General features: G+C 43.4%; 1 protein-coding gene across 2 annotated transcripts in view; it reads left to right on the top strand.

Moving 5' to 3' along the window:
- The window catches only part of VIPR2 (vasoactive intestinal peptide receptor 2), a 165,904-nt gene that overhangs the window by 41,595 nt on the left and 109,593 nt on the right, over nt 1–14,716 (top strand). For both annotated transcript variants that reach the window (XM_056519545.1, XM_056519547.1), the window contains one exon: nt 2,998–3,098. In XM_056519545.1, coding sequence (XP_056375520.1) covers nt 2,998–3,098 — 101 coding nt within the window. The remainder of the gene's footprint in view (nt 1–2,997; nt 3,099–14,716) is intronic.

The raw sequence follows: 14,716 nt of genomic DNA on the forward strand, positions 1-14,716 counted from the left end.
GTTGTTGCCCTCTTTTGGAGGGAAGTTAAGGGGTTTTTAGCTGATAACTTGGACTTCCCTTTTATACTCTCGCTAGTGGTGTGCCTGTTGGGTGTTATTAATGGGGTTGTTTCTAGTTCTCATAGGCATCTACTGATCCGTTTTCTTCTTTTCTGTGCGTGCAATATTGTGGTGATGACCTGAAGAATACCTCCTCTCCCCCCTTCTCCAGGTGGCTTAGTCTGGTTAATAGATATGTCCCGTTGTACCAGGCACTGCATGTGAGTCGCAAATGCCCTAAGAAATTTGATAAGGTCTGGACCCCCTGGCTCTTACTGGATGTGACAGCTGATTCCCCCGACTAGATTGTCCAAGTAGGTCTCCCGTGGAATGCTAGTGTTTACGGGGGGGCTGAAGGCATGTGTTTAATCCTACCTTGAATCCCAGTATTTGTTGTGATGCTGGTCTTTGAGACCTACAGAGACTGTTGTTTTTCTGTTTCACCATGTTGGTGTTGTATGTTGTAAAATTGCAAAATCTAAATAAATACTTAAAAAAAGAAAAGGGGAGATTTGCTCTGAATATAACTCAAAAGCAAAAGATGGGATCAACCAGTACTGGCCCCTTCTTTCTTTTTTAATGGAATTGTGACAGCTATGACAGAGCCATTTCAACTAATTCTGACAGAAGACATTGACTTCAAATCCATCAGTGCTGAATATTGCATTAAAAAGCAATGAAATATCAATGGAACAAAAAAAAAAAAAAACAATTACAATGAACAGAGCCTGTAACAGTGGCTACATTAGTAAAACTAATACTTTCCTTTTAGTCAGGTAGAAGAATTAGAAACACAGTCAGCACTGCTCCTATTCCCAATGTGCACAGCCCCTCGTGTGAACACGAATCCACCGATGCACCAACCAAAACTATAATTGCATTAATCTATCCGGTGCTCAGTGATGCAAAGAAAAAGAATCAAAGTCCTAAAGCATGTAAACATAGAGGGAACTCACGGCACTCGGTGTAGATGAGGAATAAAACTTTTATTCCCGAAGGAGGCAAACACAGGCGTCAGGAGGGGGAGAAGAGACGGGACTCCTGATGCCTGTGCTTCGGGAATAAAAGTTTTATTCTGCATCTACACCAAGTGCCATGAGTTCCCTCTATGTTTGCATACTTCCCTTTTAGTGATTGTCCTAGAAGGATCACTAGACAGGCTCACCAATGTGTTTCTTATGAATCAGTGTGTGAGGAATTCTGATCTGATGAGAAACAATCTAATTTGCATAGTGTGCATGTTAATAGTTGGCCAGCAGTTCATGGCAAGTAGATGGCAATGACTGATCGCCATTCCCTTAACTCCACCTTGAGTTTCACCAGATGTGAGTTGGTCCTACAGTCAGTCCAATTCAAATAGAGCACTTACACAGGGAGTCTTATAACTTCTATACATCTAGATACAAATTGTACTCTGTGAACACGTTTATGTATATGAGATAAAACAAATCATACTGATCGTTACATACACAAAATAATATTTTCTCTCTGTTCCTCATGAAGACTGTCAAACTTTTCCGGAATTAAATTGATTTTCCGGGACTTTGTGATTGATGGCCTATCCTCAGGATAGGCCATCAGTACCTTGTCGATAAGGTGTCGGCATCCCTGCCTCTCAGCTGTTCTGGACAACCTGTGCCCCCGGATGTATACAGTGAACAGAGCTGGAAGCACGCGGACCCGATCATTGTGTAGTGGGGATGATGGGCTACAGCCTGCTCAGCTCCCATTCATTTCATGCACTCCCCCCCACCTCCCAATCACATATTGATGATCTATCAGAAAATGCCATCAATCACATAGGGGGAGATTTATCAAAACCTATGCAGAGGAAAAGTTGCTGAGTTGCCCATAGCAACCAATCAGATTGCTTCTTTCATTTTGCAGAGGCCTTGTCAAAAATATAAGAAGGGATCTGATTGGTTGCTATGGGGAACTAGGCAACTTTCCATCTGCACAGGTTTTGATAAATCTCCCCCATAGTCCTGGAAATGATATTTAATTATATAGGATCATAGACCTTATGTCTCATTTCATGGAATTGCCAGGCTATAGTGATTTTCCCATACTTTTTTGTATTTCCTTATAGGTTTTAAAACTGGGGAAGGGAGATGTCCCCTTAAACTTTGCACCTGTGTACATTTCTCTCAAGCAGCATCCCCTGACTAAAGTCTCTCATGATCACCTGACTGCTAAATATCAAGGTCACTACTCTCTTGGTCCTCTTGGATCTCTCTGTAGCATTTGACTCTGTAGATCACCAGCTCCTTCTCAGCATCTGCTCCTCCATTGGTCTTAAAGAGGTACTCCACCCCTAGACATGTTATCCCCTATCCAAAGGATACGGAATAACATGTCTGATCGCGTGGGGTCTGGCCGCTGAGACTCGGAACACAGACACGGAAGCCTGGGCCTTTCGTGATCTTAATGTCACACCACGCCTCCTCCATTCATGTCTATGGGAGGTACCAGCCATCACACACCCTCCCATAGACATGAATGGAGGGGTCGAGGCATGACGTCATGATTGCAGAAGCCTCAGGCTTCCATGTCCGTAACACCGCAGGGCCGGCCCAGAGACCAGACATGGCCTAGGGGATAACATATCTGAGGGCGGAGTACCCCTTTAAGGGCTCCTCTCTCTCCGGATTTTCATCCTACCTTTCTGACCACTCCTTTAATGTATAATATTCTGACTCTGATCTGTCCTGGGTCCTCTCCTCTTTTCTTTCTACATAGCCCCCATTGGACAAACTATCAGCAGATTTGGCTTACAGTACCTCTACATTGATGACATTACACCTGCACTTCTAGAAAAAAAACTGTTCTAATGAACATTACTACAAGTATTATTATTATTACTTCTGTAAATATTAATATTCATCATTTTTTGTTTTATACATTTCTGAACCTGTTTTGCACCTAAAGAATCCTAAGAGTCTCCATATTTTTTTCCAGGAAATATTAGCAGGACCTGCACCGTGCATGGATGGACTGACACATATCCAGATATTTTTGATGCTTGTGGACACAATGAAAATGTCACTCAAGTTAATAAGGTAGGGTCATTGTTAACTGGTGCAGCATTTAAACTGATTTTATTTTCCTGACAAATGTAAATCGCCTATAGATGAAGCAGTGCTGAATTTATCATTTGGGGAAAGTCATTACAAAATTCAATGCATGTTTATAGGGTTATCATTTGGTTTGCTGGAAATCTTAGCAATATCAATAGTAGCTAGAAATCCAAATTTCTCCAAAAGTAGATTTAATTAAATTGTGGATTAAAAAGTGTAAGGATTGATCCCTATTTAATAATATGATGGCAGATTGCTAGGATATACTGGCACATTATGATCTTGAGGGTCCGACCATTGGGACCCCTAACAATAGTGGGAATAAAGTTACAGCTCTGCTGCATCGCCTTCATTATTTTTCTCTGCACAATATCCTTCGGCAACACCTGCACTGTGTCCCCATCCATTTCATTTATGGTGGTCCCAGAACGCAGACCCCAATGATTATAAAGTGAGGACACTGCATATACTACCAGTTTACTTATATTTTATGAGATGGAAAAACTCCTTTAAAGGGGTTCTCCAAAGGGGAAAAAAATTTATTTCCACAAATGTATACAGATTTGTAAATTACTTCTATTTAAAAATTTTAATCCTTCCTGTACTTATCATCTGCTGTATGCTCCAGAGGAAGTTGTGTAGTTCTTTCCAGTCTGAGCACAGTGCTCTCTGCTGCCACCTCTGTACATGTCAGGAACTAGCAAACCTCTCCGGCTCTGGACAGTTTCAGACATGGACGGAGGTGGCAGCAGAGAGCACTGTGATCAGACTGGACAGAACTACACAACTTTCTGTGGAGCATACAGAAGCTGATAAGTACTAAAAGGATAAAGATTTTTAAATAGAAGTAATTTACAAATCTGTATAACTTTCCGACACCAGTTGATTTGAAAATATTTTTTTCCTCCGGTACCCCTTTAATACCACAAACTCTATGGTGGTACATGGCGCTCTCTATCTCTTTTCTGCTGTGTATGATGGTTCTCTCTATCATTGACTCAGCAACTTCAAGGCTGTATTCACTCCTTTTCTCCCCTTCTCAATGTCTCTGCTAGGATGCTAATGAGAAAAAAAAGTGCCGTAGGGGGTGGGGGGGGGGGGGGGGGTGAACGGGCTAGCAAAAAAAATAAAAATTGGATGGTGGGAGCTACCCTTTAAGGGATGTGCAATATGAAGATTTAGCGGCTCGTTTGCAAATGGTTTGCCATTGTATAAAGGGTATCTCCCTATTTAGATAAGTTTCCTATTTGTCCATATATAGTAGTAGCATCATTTGGTGAGGATAGAAGATCGTAAATTGTGGAGATTAGGCCTCTGGTGGAGGTTGAACCTCTACATAATAATAATTCAAACAATGTAGGTTTGGGGAAAGTGAAACCGTCCGAAGGTATATCTAAGTACGTCTTTACTACCTGATAAAAGAGTTTGATGTATTAGGGAGGTTATGTTTTTCCTTTAGTATTTTAAAGGAGTATAATGTTCTCTTAATTGGATCCACTAAGTCGGCTGTGTGAAATAGATGCATTCTAATCCATGAGGAGGTAAGCTCTGTATTACTACTATTGGGAATTTGAGGATTGAATAGGAGGGGAGTAAGGAGTGATTTAGATGATTTTAAGGGGAAGCTTTTTACAGTATAGTCCCATATGTTCTTAGTTAGTTTCATTGGTCCTAATAGGTTGTGGGGTGTTTTGAGAGGGTTTAGAGCCCAAACAAGTAGGGGGGGATAGCCACATTTTCTCTATCTCAGTCCATTTATTAAAAGCAAGGAACATGGTCCAAGAGGGAATCTGACATAAATGGACTGCTAAATAATATTTTTGGAAGTCTGGCACACGTAGTCCACCAGATGTCCCCACCCCATATAAATTTGAGAGTAACAGATTGAAAGTTTTTCAAAGTACTTTCAGTTATTGGGATAGGGAGAGTTTTGAGTATATAGAGGAGTTTAGGTAGGATAGACATCTTTATAGCAGAAATTCTGCCAAAAAGTGAGAGGCGTAATGACGACCACTTGGCCAAGAGGCCAAGTATGAGTAGAAGAGGGATATTGTATGGTAGCATAAGAATTGGTCAGGCAAAAGAGATTAAGAAGGTCATCAGGAATATTTATGGGTAGGGCCTCTGTTTTAGAGTTATTAATCTTATAACCTGAGAGTTGTCCGTATAGGTCCAGGGCTGCATGTACAGTAGGTTAGGCAAAGATATGACAGGGTTACGCAATGTGAACATCACATAATCTTCAAAAAGTGAAACTTTAAATTCATGAGAATTAACTACCACCCCTTGTATATCTGGGTTATTGCGGATACAAGCAGCCAAGGGCTCTATACTGAAGACAGAGAGTAGGGACATAAAGGGCAGCTCTGCCTAGTACCATTATGGATCTGAAATCTCCGGGAGACTGCGTGAGGGAGACGTACTTGTGCTGACAGGGACGTGTAAAGACCGGAGACTGCATGGAGGAATGGACCCAATATACCGTAGGTTTTAGGAGCCGAAAGAAGGAACAGCGAACTTAGCCTGTCATAGGCCTTTTCTGCGTCAAGTCCTAATATAATCCCTTGAACTTTAGTTTTATTAAGGATATCTATCAAGTTCTCCTAGTACCGTCTCCGACCTGCATATGAAGTAGAAATCACACTTGATCCTTATTAATTAGGTATGGAAGAACCGCCCACAGTCTGTTGGCCAGGATTTTTGTAAATTATTTTAGGTCTGAATTCAGAAGAGATATAGGGTGGTAACTAGAACAGTCGGCGGGGTCTTTACCTGTTTTGGGAATAACTGTTATAAATGAGTTAAGCATGGTATGAGGGATGGGGGAGTTTGCTAAAAACAAATTAAAGAGAGTTATTAGGTGGGGAGACAATATGTCTAAGAAAGTTTTATAATAGATGTAGGGAAGTCCATCGGGACCTGGGGATTTACCATTGGGCAGATTATTTAATGTATCTTGCAATTCCTGCATGGTAATGGTGGCATTTCACATATTGAGATCAGCAGGGGGGACTCTGGGAAGGTTACAGGACTCTAGATAGGACTTAATATGTTTTTCATGAAATTCACAGTTTTGGGGGGGGTGAGAGGTTATAGAGGTTTGAATAAAAGTCACTAAACAAACCAGCCATGTGTTCAGGGTCTTACACAAGGTGACCGGAGGGGTTTTTAATGGCAAAAGGATTGGATTGTGTCGTTTGGGCATTTAATTGGGAGCCCAGGAGAGAATCTGGTTTGTTCGCCTTAGCATAAGATTTATGCTTAGTAAAAGACAATAGTATTTCAACTTTACCCACAACTAGGTCTTTTAAATGAGAGCAAATTTTAGTTATCTGTTGAGGGCCATTTTTAGAGGGACGGGCAATCATGCGGGATTCCAGTGATTTAAGTGATTTCTTTTTCTAGGTCCTTACTTTACTGTAGGCTATCTTTTCTTAAGTCGGGAGGATATCGCTATACATTGTCCTCTGAACACTGTTTTGTGAGTTTCCCACACTGTAGAAAAGGAGGGAACTGAACCAATATTTTGAGTGAAGAAATCCTTCAGACAGGTTCCCAGAACATCTCTGTGGACCTCAGATTTTAGCAAAGTTTCATTCAACCGCCAGTGACAAATATGTTTGGGAGTTGAGGGCGGTTTTAAGTCCAAAGTGACAGGGGCATGGTCCGACCGCATAATTGGGTGGATTTCTGCTTTATTAGCTGTCACGCAAAGACCCAAGAGATTACCTAGGAATGTATCTATTCTTGTGTGGGTGGTATGGGGATGGGAATAAAAAGTATATTCCTGGCTCGTAACGTTACATGTCCTCCATGAGTCAAATAGGTGATGTCATCTGATCAACTGTCTGAAGGAAGTTGATAGACATGTCAAGGGGATAGGGGGTGTGGGGTGATCCACTGAGTGTCAGTAGATGGAGAGAATGGTGCATTAAAATCCCCACCAACGAATAATGTAGAATAAGGTCATCTCTAGCCGCAAATTTGAAGGAACATGTGTTGTCATGGTACGTCTCCTGGATAAAAGCTATATCCACCCTGAGTTTTTAAAGGTCTGATCGCTTTTTTATTAAATTCAATAGTTGCAGTTAGCTACTGACTACAACTCCCAGCATGCTCTGATACAGCCTGTGGCTCAGCAGCTGCCCCAAATGAAAACTACAACTCCCGGCATGTTGGACTATATAGTAGTATATAGTATGTGTCAGTGTTTCCCAACCTGGGGTGCCTCTAGTTGTTGCAAAACTACAACTCCCAGCATGCCAGGACAGCCATTGGCTGTCCAGACATGTTAGGAGTTGTCGTTTTGCAACAGCTGAAGGCGCTATGGTTGGAAAACACTGATATAGGTTATGGTGCAACATTCTTGGAGTTGGAGGATTGGTTAGATAAATACTGTCCATTGCAATGCCAGTATTTTTAGTATAAAAATACCGTCAGGAAGGCCAAAATACTGACTGTGCCGGTAAAATACCGGCCAGGTGGCAACCCTACTCATGACTGATCAGTCTGAATTTACCCTCAGTTTCTATGCATTTGGACTGCATTTATTCCATTCTATTTCTTCACTGGTCCTATCAGTCTCTTTTAAGTCCCATGATTTCTGTCAAACCCGACCATCACTAACATCCCCCTTCCTTGTCATTTTTAGTGGGACCATTTTGGGGTTCATATAAACTATTGATTATCTTTTATAACTTTTTTGTGTCATTTTGTCTTTTTTTTGTGTTTTAAATTTACGCTGTTCTATGTGCAGTAAAAATATAACTATTCTCTGGATCATTACGATTACATTAAAGGGGTATTCTTTAATGCTGACACATCGGTCTGTCTCAGGAACTTTCCAGAGTAGAAGAAAATCCCCATAGCAAACCTGTCCTGCTCTGGACAGTTCCTGAGACAGACGGAACAATTCAACTTCAGCAGCAGATAAGTACTGGTAGGATTAAGATTTTTTAATAGAAATAATTTACATATCTGATTAACTTTCTGGAGCCAGTTCATATGAAAAAAATTGGTTTTGACCGGAATACTCCTTTAATACCAAATGTACATAGTTTTACTATTTTGTCACAATAGAAACGCTTTTTTATTTATGTTTCATTCATTTATGTTCCATACCAAGACCGATAACAATTATTTCTTTACTTGACATAGCTGTGTGGAGGCTCATTGGAGGTTGCTCTAGTAGTAGCTCATGTGAAGATGTCACGGAACACGTCTGAATCCTGGTTATGTGACCGTATGTGTTGTGACGCTGAAAACAGGCAGTATCGGGGCAGATCTGTGGGGCCTTCATTAGGCCCAGGTTGCTATGGAAACCCACTAGCACCTGGCAGTTGTGTTGTTGAGCTGCCAATGGGGTTACAGAGCCCCACGGATTCCCTACATGCCTGTTACGCCGAGCGCTCCAGGTCCCTGCTCCTCCCTGGAGCGATCGCGGCGTTCCTCTCTCTGCAGCGCCCCGGTCAGACCCGCTGAACGGGAGCGCTGCACTGACACTGCCGGCGGGGATGCGATTCACATAGCGGGACGCGCCCGCTCGCGAATCGCATCCCAAGTCACTCACCTGTCCCGGTCCCCGGCTGTCACGTCCTGGCGCGCGCGGCTCCGCTCCTTAGGGCGCGCGCGCGCCAGCTCTCTAAGACTTAAAGGGCCAGTGCACCAATGATTGGTGCCTGGCCCAATCAGTCTAATTAGCCTCCACCTGCTCCCTGTCCATATAACCTCACTTCCCCTTCACTTCCCTGCCGGATCTTGTCGCCTTGTGCCAGAGAAAGCGTTTACAGTGTTTGCCTTACCAGTGTTCTTGACCTCTTGCTATCGCCATTGACTACGAACCTTGCCGCCTGCCCTGACCTTGCCTCTGTCTAGTCCTTCTGTCCCACGCCTTCTCAGCAGTCAGCGAGGTTGAGCCGTTGCCGGTCGATACGACCTGGTTGCTAGCGCCGCAGCAAGACCATCCCGCTTTGCGGCGGGCTCTGGTGAATACCAGTAGCAACCCTAGAACCGGTCCACCGACACGGTCCACGCCAATCCCTCGCTGACACAGAGGATCCACATCCAGCCTGCCGAATCCTAACAATGCCATTGTAACAATGGGGGAGATTTATCAAAACCTGTCCAGAGGAAAAGTTTCCCAGTTTCCCATAGCAACCAATCAGATCGCTTCTTTCATTTTTAACAAGGCCTCTGCAAAATGAAAGAAGTGATCTGATTGGTTGCTATGGGCAACTCAGCAACTTTTCCTCTGCACAGGTTTTGATAAATCTCCCCCAATATGACCATGGCATTTATGAGCCTAAAATGCCAGAATCAGAGGTTTCTCTAGTCCTTGCAGTTAGCATGGGAGCCTGACTTTCATTCTGAGGTCCCGGCTCCCAAAGTCAAAGGGGACCCGTGCCAAGTACAGTGAGCCCCCGACCTACGATGGCCCCGACATACGATCATTTCACCATACGATGGCCTCTCAGAGGCCATCACATGTTGAAGGCAGCATCAACATACGATGCTTTTGTATGTCGGGGCCATCGCATAAACGGCTATCCGGCAGCGCAGACGGCTTCAGCTGCCGCCGGATAGCCGATTACAGTGCCCCGTGTGGTCCGCTGATGATCACTTACCTGTCCTTGGTGCTCCGGCGCGTCCTCTTAGTTGTCATCACGTCGCAGCCCACGCCGTCCAGTCATCCTCTAGGAGCGGCGTGCGTAGCGACGTGATTGCGGCGACGGAGAGCGAGGATGCCGGGGAAGCAGAGGCCTTGCCGGAGCGTCGGGGACACCCCGGGGACGCGGCGACAGCGATGGAAGGCGACATCCAGGGCAGCGGTGACGGTCCGGAGCAGCGGGGACAGGTGAGTACAACTTCCTATGCCAGTGGTCTTCAACCTGCGGACCTCCAGATGTTGCAAAACTACAACTCCCAGCATGCCCGGACAGCCAACGGCTGTCCGGGCATGCTGGGTGTTGTAGTTTTGCAGCATCTGGAGGTCCGCAGGTTGTAGACCACTGTCCTATACTTTACATTGCACGGATCCCTCAACATACGATGGTCCATTTGGAACGGATTACCATCGTATGTTGAGGGACCACTGTAGTTATACTGCTACTCTAGTTAAAATCATCTAAGTTGGGTTAAGGGTGTTTTTTTTTTTTTTTTTTTGTTTCTTTATTTCTCAACATTATTTATGCTATGGTTTTATGTTAGATTTTATTGCACTGACTTATGTGACATATTTGGGAATATTGATATATTATAATTACAGTGTAACCTCTTTGAAAGACCACCCAAATGGCCACTATGCAGAATGTATGGTAGGCGAAAAGCCTGTCACACAAAATCTGGTCTGGATAAAGGGGGTGGTCGCCTCGAAGAGGTTTCAGGCATTGTATTCCTACGTCAGCATATGATATTGTATTAACTAAGTTTTCTGTTGTTTTATACCCAAGTTTTTTTTTATTTCGGCACATTTCGTAAGAGTATTACCCTCTGTACTGTTCTGTACATTATCTCATATGTAAAACCTTCAATAAGAACTGATTAAACATAATATTTTAGAGTGCAGATTTATCTTTATCTTCAGAGATATTATATAGAGCTCAATAAATAATGTACAAACCAAATCCCTTATTAGGAATAAATGATGTAGACTACCTATAAATCAAGCAATCATATGTAATGAGAAAGACAACTTAGAAGACAATCTAATAATCAATCTAAAATCTGCAAAATAAATGGAGAACTGGAGGGGGTTTAACCAATGAAATCAGGAATTTGGTAGATGATATACGGTATATACTCGAGCATAAGCCAACCCGAATATAAGCCGAGGCCCCTAACTTCACCCCAAAAACCTCGGAAAAGTTATTGACTCGACTATAAGCCTAGGGTGGGAAATACATCATCCCCCCATGTCATCATTCAGACCCCCGTCATCATCAAGACCCCCGTCATCATCCCCTCTGTCATCATCCAGACCCCCGTCATCATCCCCCCCCCCCTTTATCATCACCGCCTGTCAATCCCTTCATCAGTGGTCTTCAACCTGCGGACCTCCAGATGTTGCAAAACTACAACTCCCAGCATGCCCAGACAGCCATCAGCTGTCTGGGCATGCTGGGAGTTGTAGTTTTGAAACCTCTGGAGGTCCGCAGGTTGAAGACCACTGCGGTCTTCTTCACATCCAGACCCCCCCCCCCCTTTAGTTTTCTACTCCCCTCGGTGGGAAGGAAGGGTGAGCTGGTCCGGGCCATCTATGCTGCAGGGACCGTCCGGTGGGAGGGTTAGTCGTTCCGGGCTGTCCATTTTCACCGGGGGGCCCTCTTCTCCGCACTGCCCCGGACTAGTGACATTGCCTTGACGACGACGCACAGGGACTTTCATGCACGTCCCTGTGCGTCGTCATCAAGGCAACCTTACTAGTTCGGGGCCGGCCCGGAGCGCTGAGAAGAGGGCTCCCTCGGTGAAGATGGACAGCCCGAACGACTAACCCTCCCCACCGGACGGTCCCTGCAGCATAGATGGCCCAAACCAGCTCACCCATCCTTCCCACCGATGGGAGGTGAGTAGAAAACTGAAGGGGGGGGTCTGGATGATGACGAAGGCCGCAGTGGTTTTCAACCTGCGGACCACCAGAGGTTTCAAAACTACAACTCCCAGCATGCCCGGACAGCCGATGGCTGTCCGGGCATGCTGGGAGTTGTAGTTTTACAACATCTGGAGGTCCGCAGGTTGAAGACCACTGAGAAGGGATTGACAGGCGGAGAGTTCACTCAAGTATAAGCCGAGGGGGTCTTTTTCAGCACGAAAAATCGTGCTGAAAAACTCGGCTTATACTCAAGTATATACGGTAGTACACTTTAGAGGGGAAGCATTTGAACATAGAAGCATAGAAAGTGTCAGCAGATAAGAATTATTCTGCCCATCTAGTCTGCCCAATATTCTGGATACTAATTATAGTCCCTGGCCTCATCTTATATGAAGGATATCTGAAGTTCCTTAGGAAACTGCATCATCTAATAAATTCATATATTTATCAGTTTATAAAGTCAACCTACTTCACTGGATAACCACAAAGTTTATTAGATCCTTGTAGAAATTGTTTCCTAAAAGTGTACCACTAGGTTATATGGACATATCCAATTTGTGTGTGTAGTAGATGCTATGTCGTTTTGGCCTTTATTCTAATAAAGAGACAAACAAATAGTAGCAAGAGACAATTAAACTGTTCAATTTAGGGCTACTTGCAAAAACCCCAAAATACAGCTTTATTCACACAGGCATAGAACATGCTCACCTTCCTCGTCTGAGCTGTAAAGAGCCTGCAGGTGCTAAAAAGGGGGAATCGACATTGGACTATAGCCTTTGAGGATCACCTTCTGGTTTCTGATTGTGTTATGTTAAATTTAGAGGGATAAATATTACTAAATAGCACAATACCCAGGTAGTTCCATGTACAAGAAGTGTTAAACATTTTATGTAAAGAAATATACAAAAATATGAGTATATACTATATTAAAACCTGGTATTGTGGAGGGCTTCATATATGAACTCCTAAAAGGTTAGAAACAAACATTAAGAGAATGGAGTCATTTAAAAATGAGGTAAAAATTGTATATATATTTTTTTTTTATTCAAACGCTTTATTAAACAAGAACATGTTATACACGTTCAAACAGTACAAGTAAGACATGCATGTGAAAAATCTACAGTGGGAAAGCAGATTATAAGATTATAACATAAAAACAGCGGTCACCTCAACGGAGGTAACAACAACCAGCTCAACAAAGTAGGTTTAGGTCAAAAGCTTCCGTAGGAGCACAGAACGAACATAGAGAGCATCAGAATGGAGAGGATAGGAAAGGGTAAATGGAAGGGGCCAGGAATGATGGGGAAGGGGAAGGGAGGAGGGAGGGGGGGTGGTCAGGGAGGGGGTGGAGGGATAGAGGTAAGACCATATCGCAGAAAGCGGGAAGAGGCTGTAAAGTCCAACCAGTGGTGCCACCGTAGTAAAAACTTGAGGCGGCGTTAAGGTCGGCCAGGCATTCCTCAAGGCCCTGTATGTACAAGACCTCGCGGAGCCAATCAGTGGTGGTGGGGGGACTAGAGGACTTCCATCGTCTCGGGATAACCCTTCTAGCGGCCGCTAGTAGCAGGGCAGTAAGACCCTTAGGTATGTATATTTTATTTTTTATTAGAAAAGGTTAAAAGCAGACAAAGGGGAAATGGAACAAAAACAATGGCGTCACTACTGCCAGCAGATGTAAACATCATAAGTGGTATAACAAGAGAGGAAACAGGTAAGCTGTACGTATTAATAAAGGGACATAGGTCTCAAGGTCCATAAAATACAGTACCAACTTCAAACAAAAATCAATAAAGTGCAAGAGTGCAGCAGGAGTGATGCCACCCCAACGTATGTTTCGGCAATATCCTTCATCCTGTTTTTTTTTTTTGTCCTATTTCCCCCCTGTGTCAGCTTTTCTCCTTTGTCTGCTTTTAACCTTTTCTAATAAAAAAATAAAATATACAATTTTTCCTAATTTTGTTTCTAAATTTAGAGGGACCACGAGGGGGCAAGGTCATATTGAGGATATTAAATACAACATTTATATTTTATTTTGTCATAAACAGCCAATGAAATCCATTACAGCGTTTGTTGTTATTTAAGTGATAGACTTTATGATTATTATTTATTTATATAGCCCTGCATTTTACATATGATAACGGTAACAGTACATTACACTAACATGGGAACATTGATCATTACACAAAGTAAGTTGCCGACTGACATAGAGGGGAAAAGGGCCCTGCCCGCAAGGGCTTTCAATATACAAAATGTGACATTACTACTGTCAAGTAGATTGTTGGAGGTGGCAGGCCTGCACGATATTTGAGCCATGTAAAGGTTTATTGAATTATTACTGATCAACGAGATTGGTACATCTTATCAGAACTTGCTTGGCCTGTGTAAAGGGACCTTTTACCTCCAACAGGTACCAACGAGGCCTAGGCCTCCTAGCTCCCTTTCAATTCCCTGCCAGCCAACAAGCATTTACCCCCCAGGGTGTCCTGAACCAACCATGTTCCCTCCCACCATATTTATTTCCCCATTATTATTATCATCACCAAACCCCAGGACATAAGGGGCTCGGGGGAGGGGGAGTATACATTGGTATTTTTTTCTGTTTGTTTGATTTTATGCCACTCCCAACTATCTCAAAGTTTATGAGTGCCTACAGAAAAAAACATTCAGGTGTAAAATATAGCAAAAAACATCCTAATTTATATTCTTTAGTCAAGATTTTCTTTGGTTGTGGAAGTCTGAACTATCCTAATGTTACTACATGCAGCTGACTGCACTAGGGAACTGGTTGTACAGGTGGCTCAGATTCCCATTTAAAATCCCACTGTTGGCATCGGAATGCCTTAACAGCAGAAAATGTTCATGGGTTAAAGCCAGGTGGCATACGTCTCTGTCCACAATTTGCCTCCTAGCATTGGCACTCTGTATCATCCATGCTGTAGGTAAGGTGCTTCACCGCAGAATCTTAAATCGGAAAATGACATCACTTTCTGGCATAGTGCAGTTGGCTGTCTGC

This window comes from Hyla sarda, chromosome 5 (assembly GCF_029499605.1).
Source record: "Hyla sarda isolate aHylSar1 chromosome 5, aHylSar1.hap1, whole genome shotgun sequence".
Taxonomy (NCBI): domain Eukaryota; kingdom Metazoa; phylum Chordata; class Amphibia; order Anura; family Hylidae; genus Hyla; species Hyla sarda.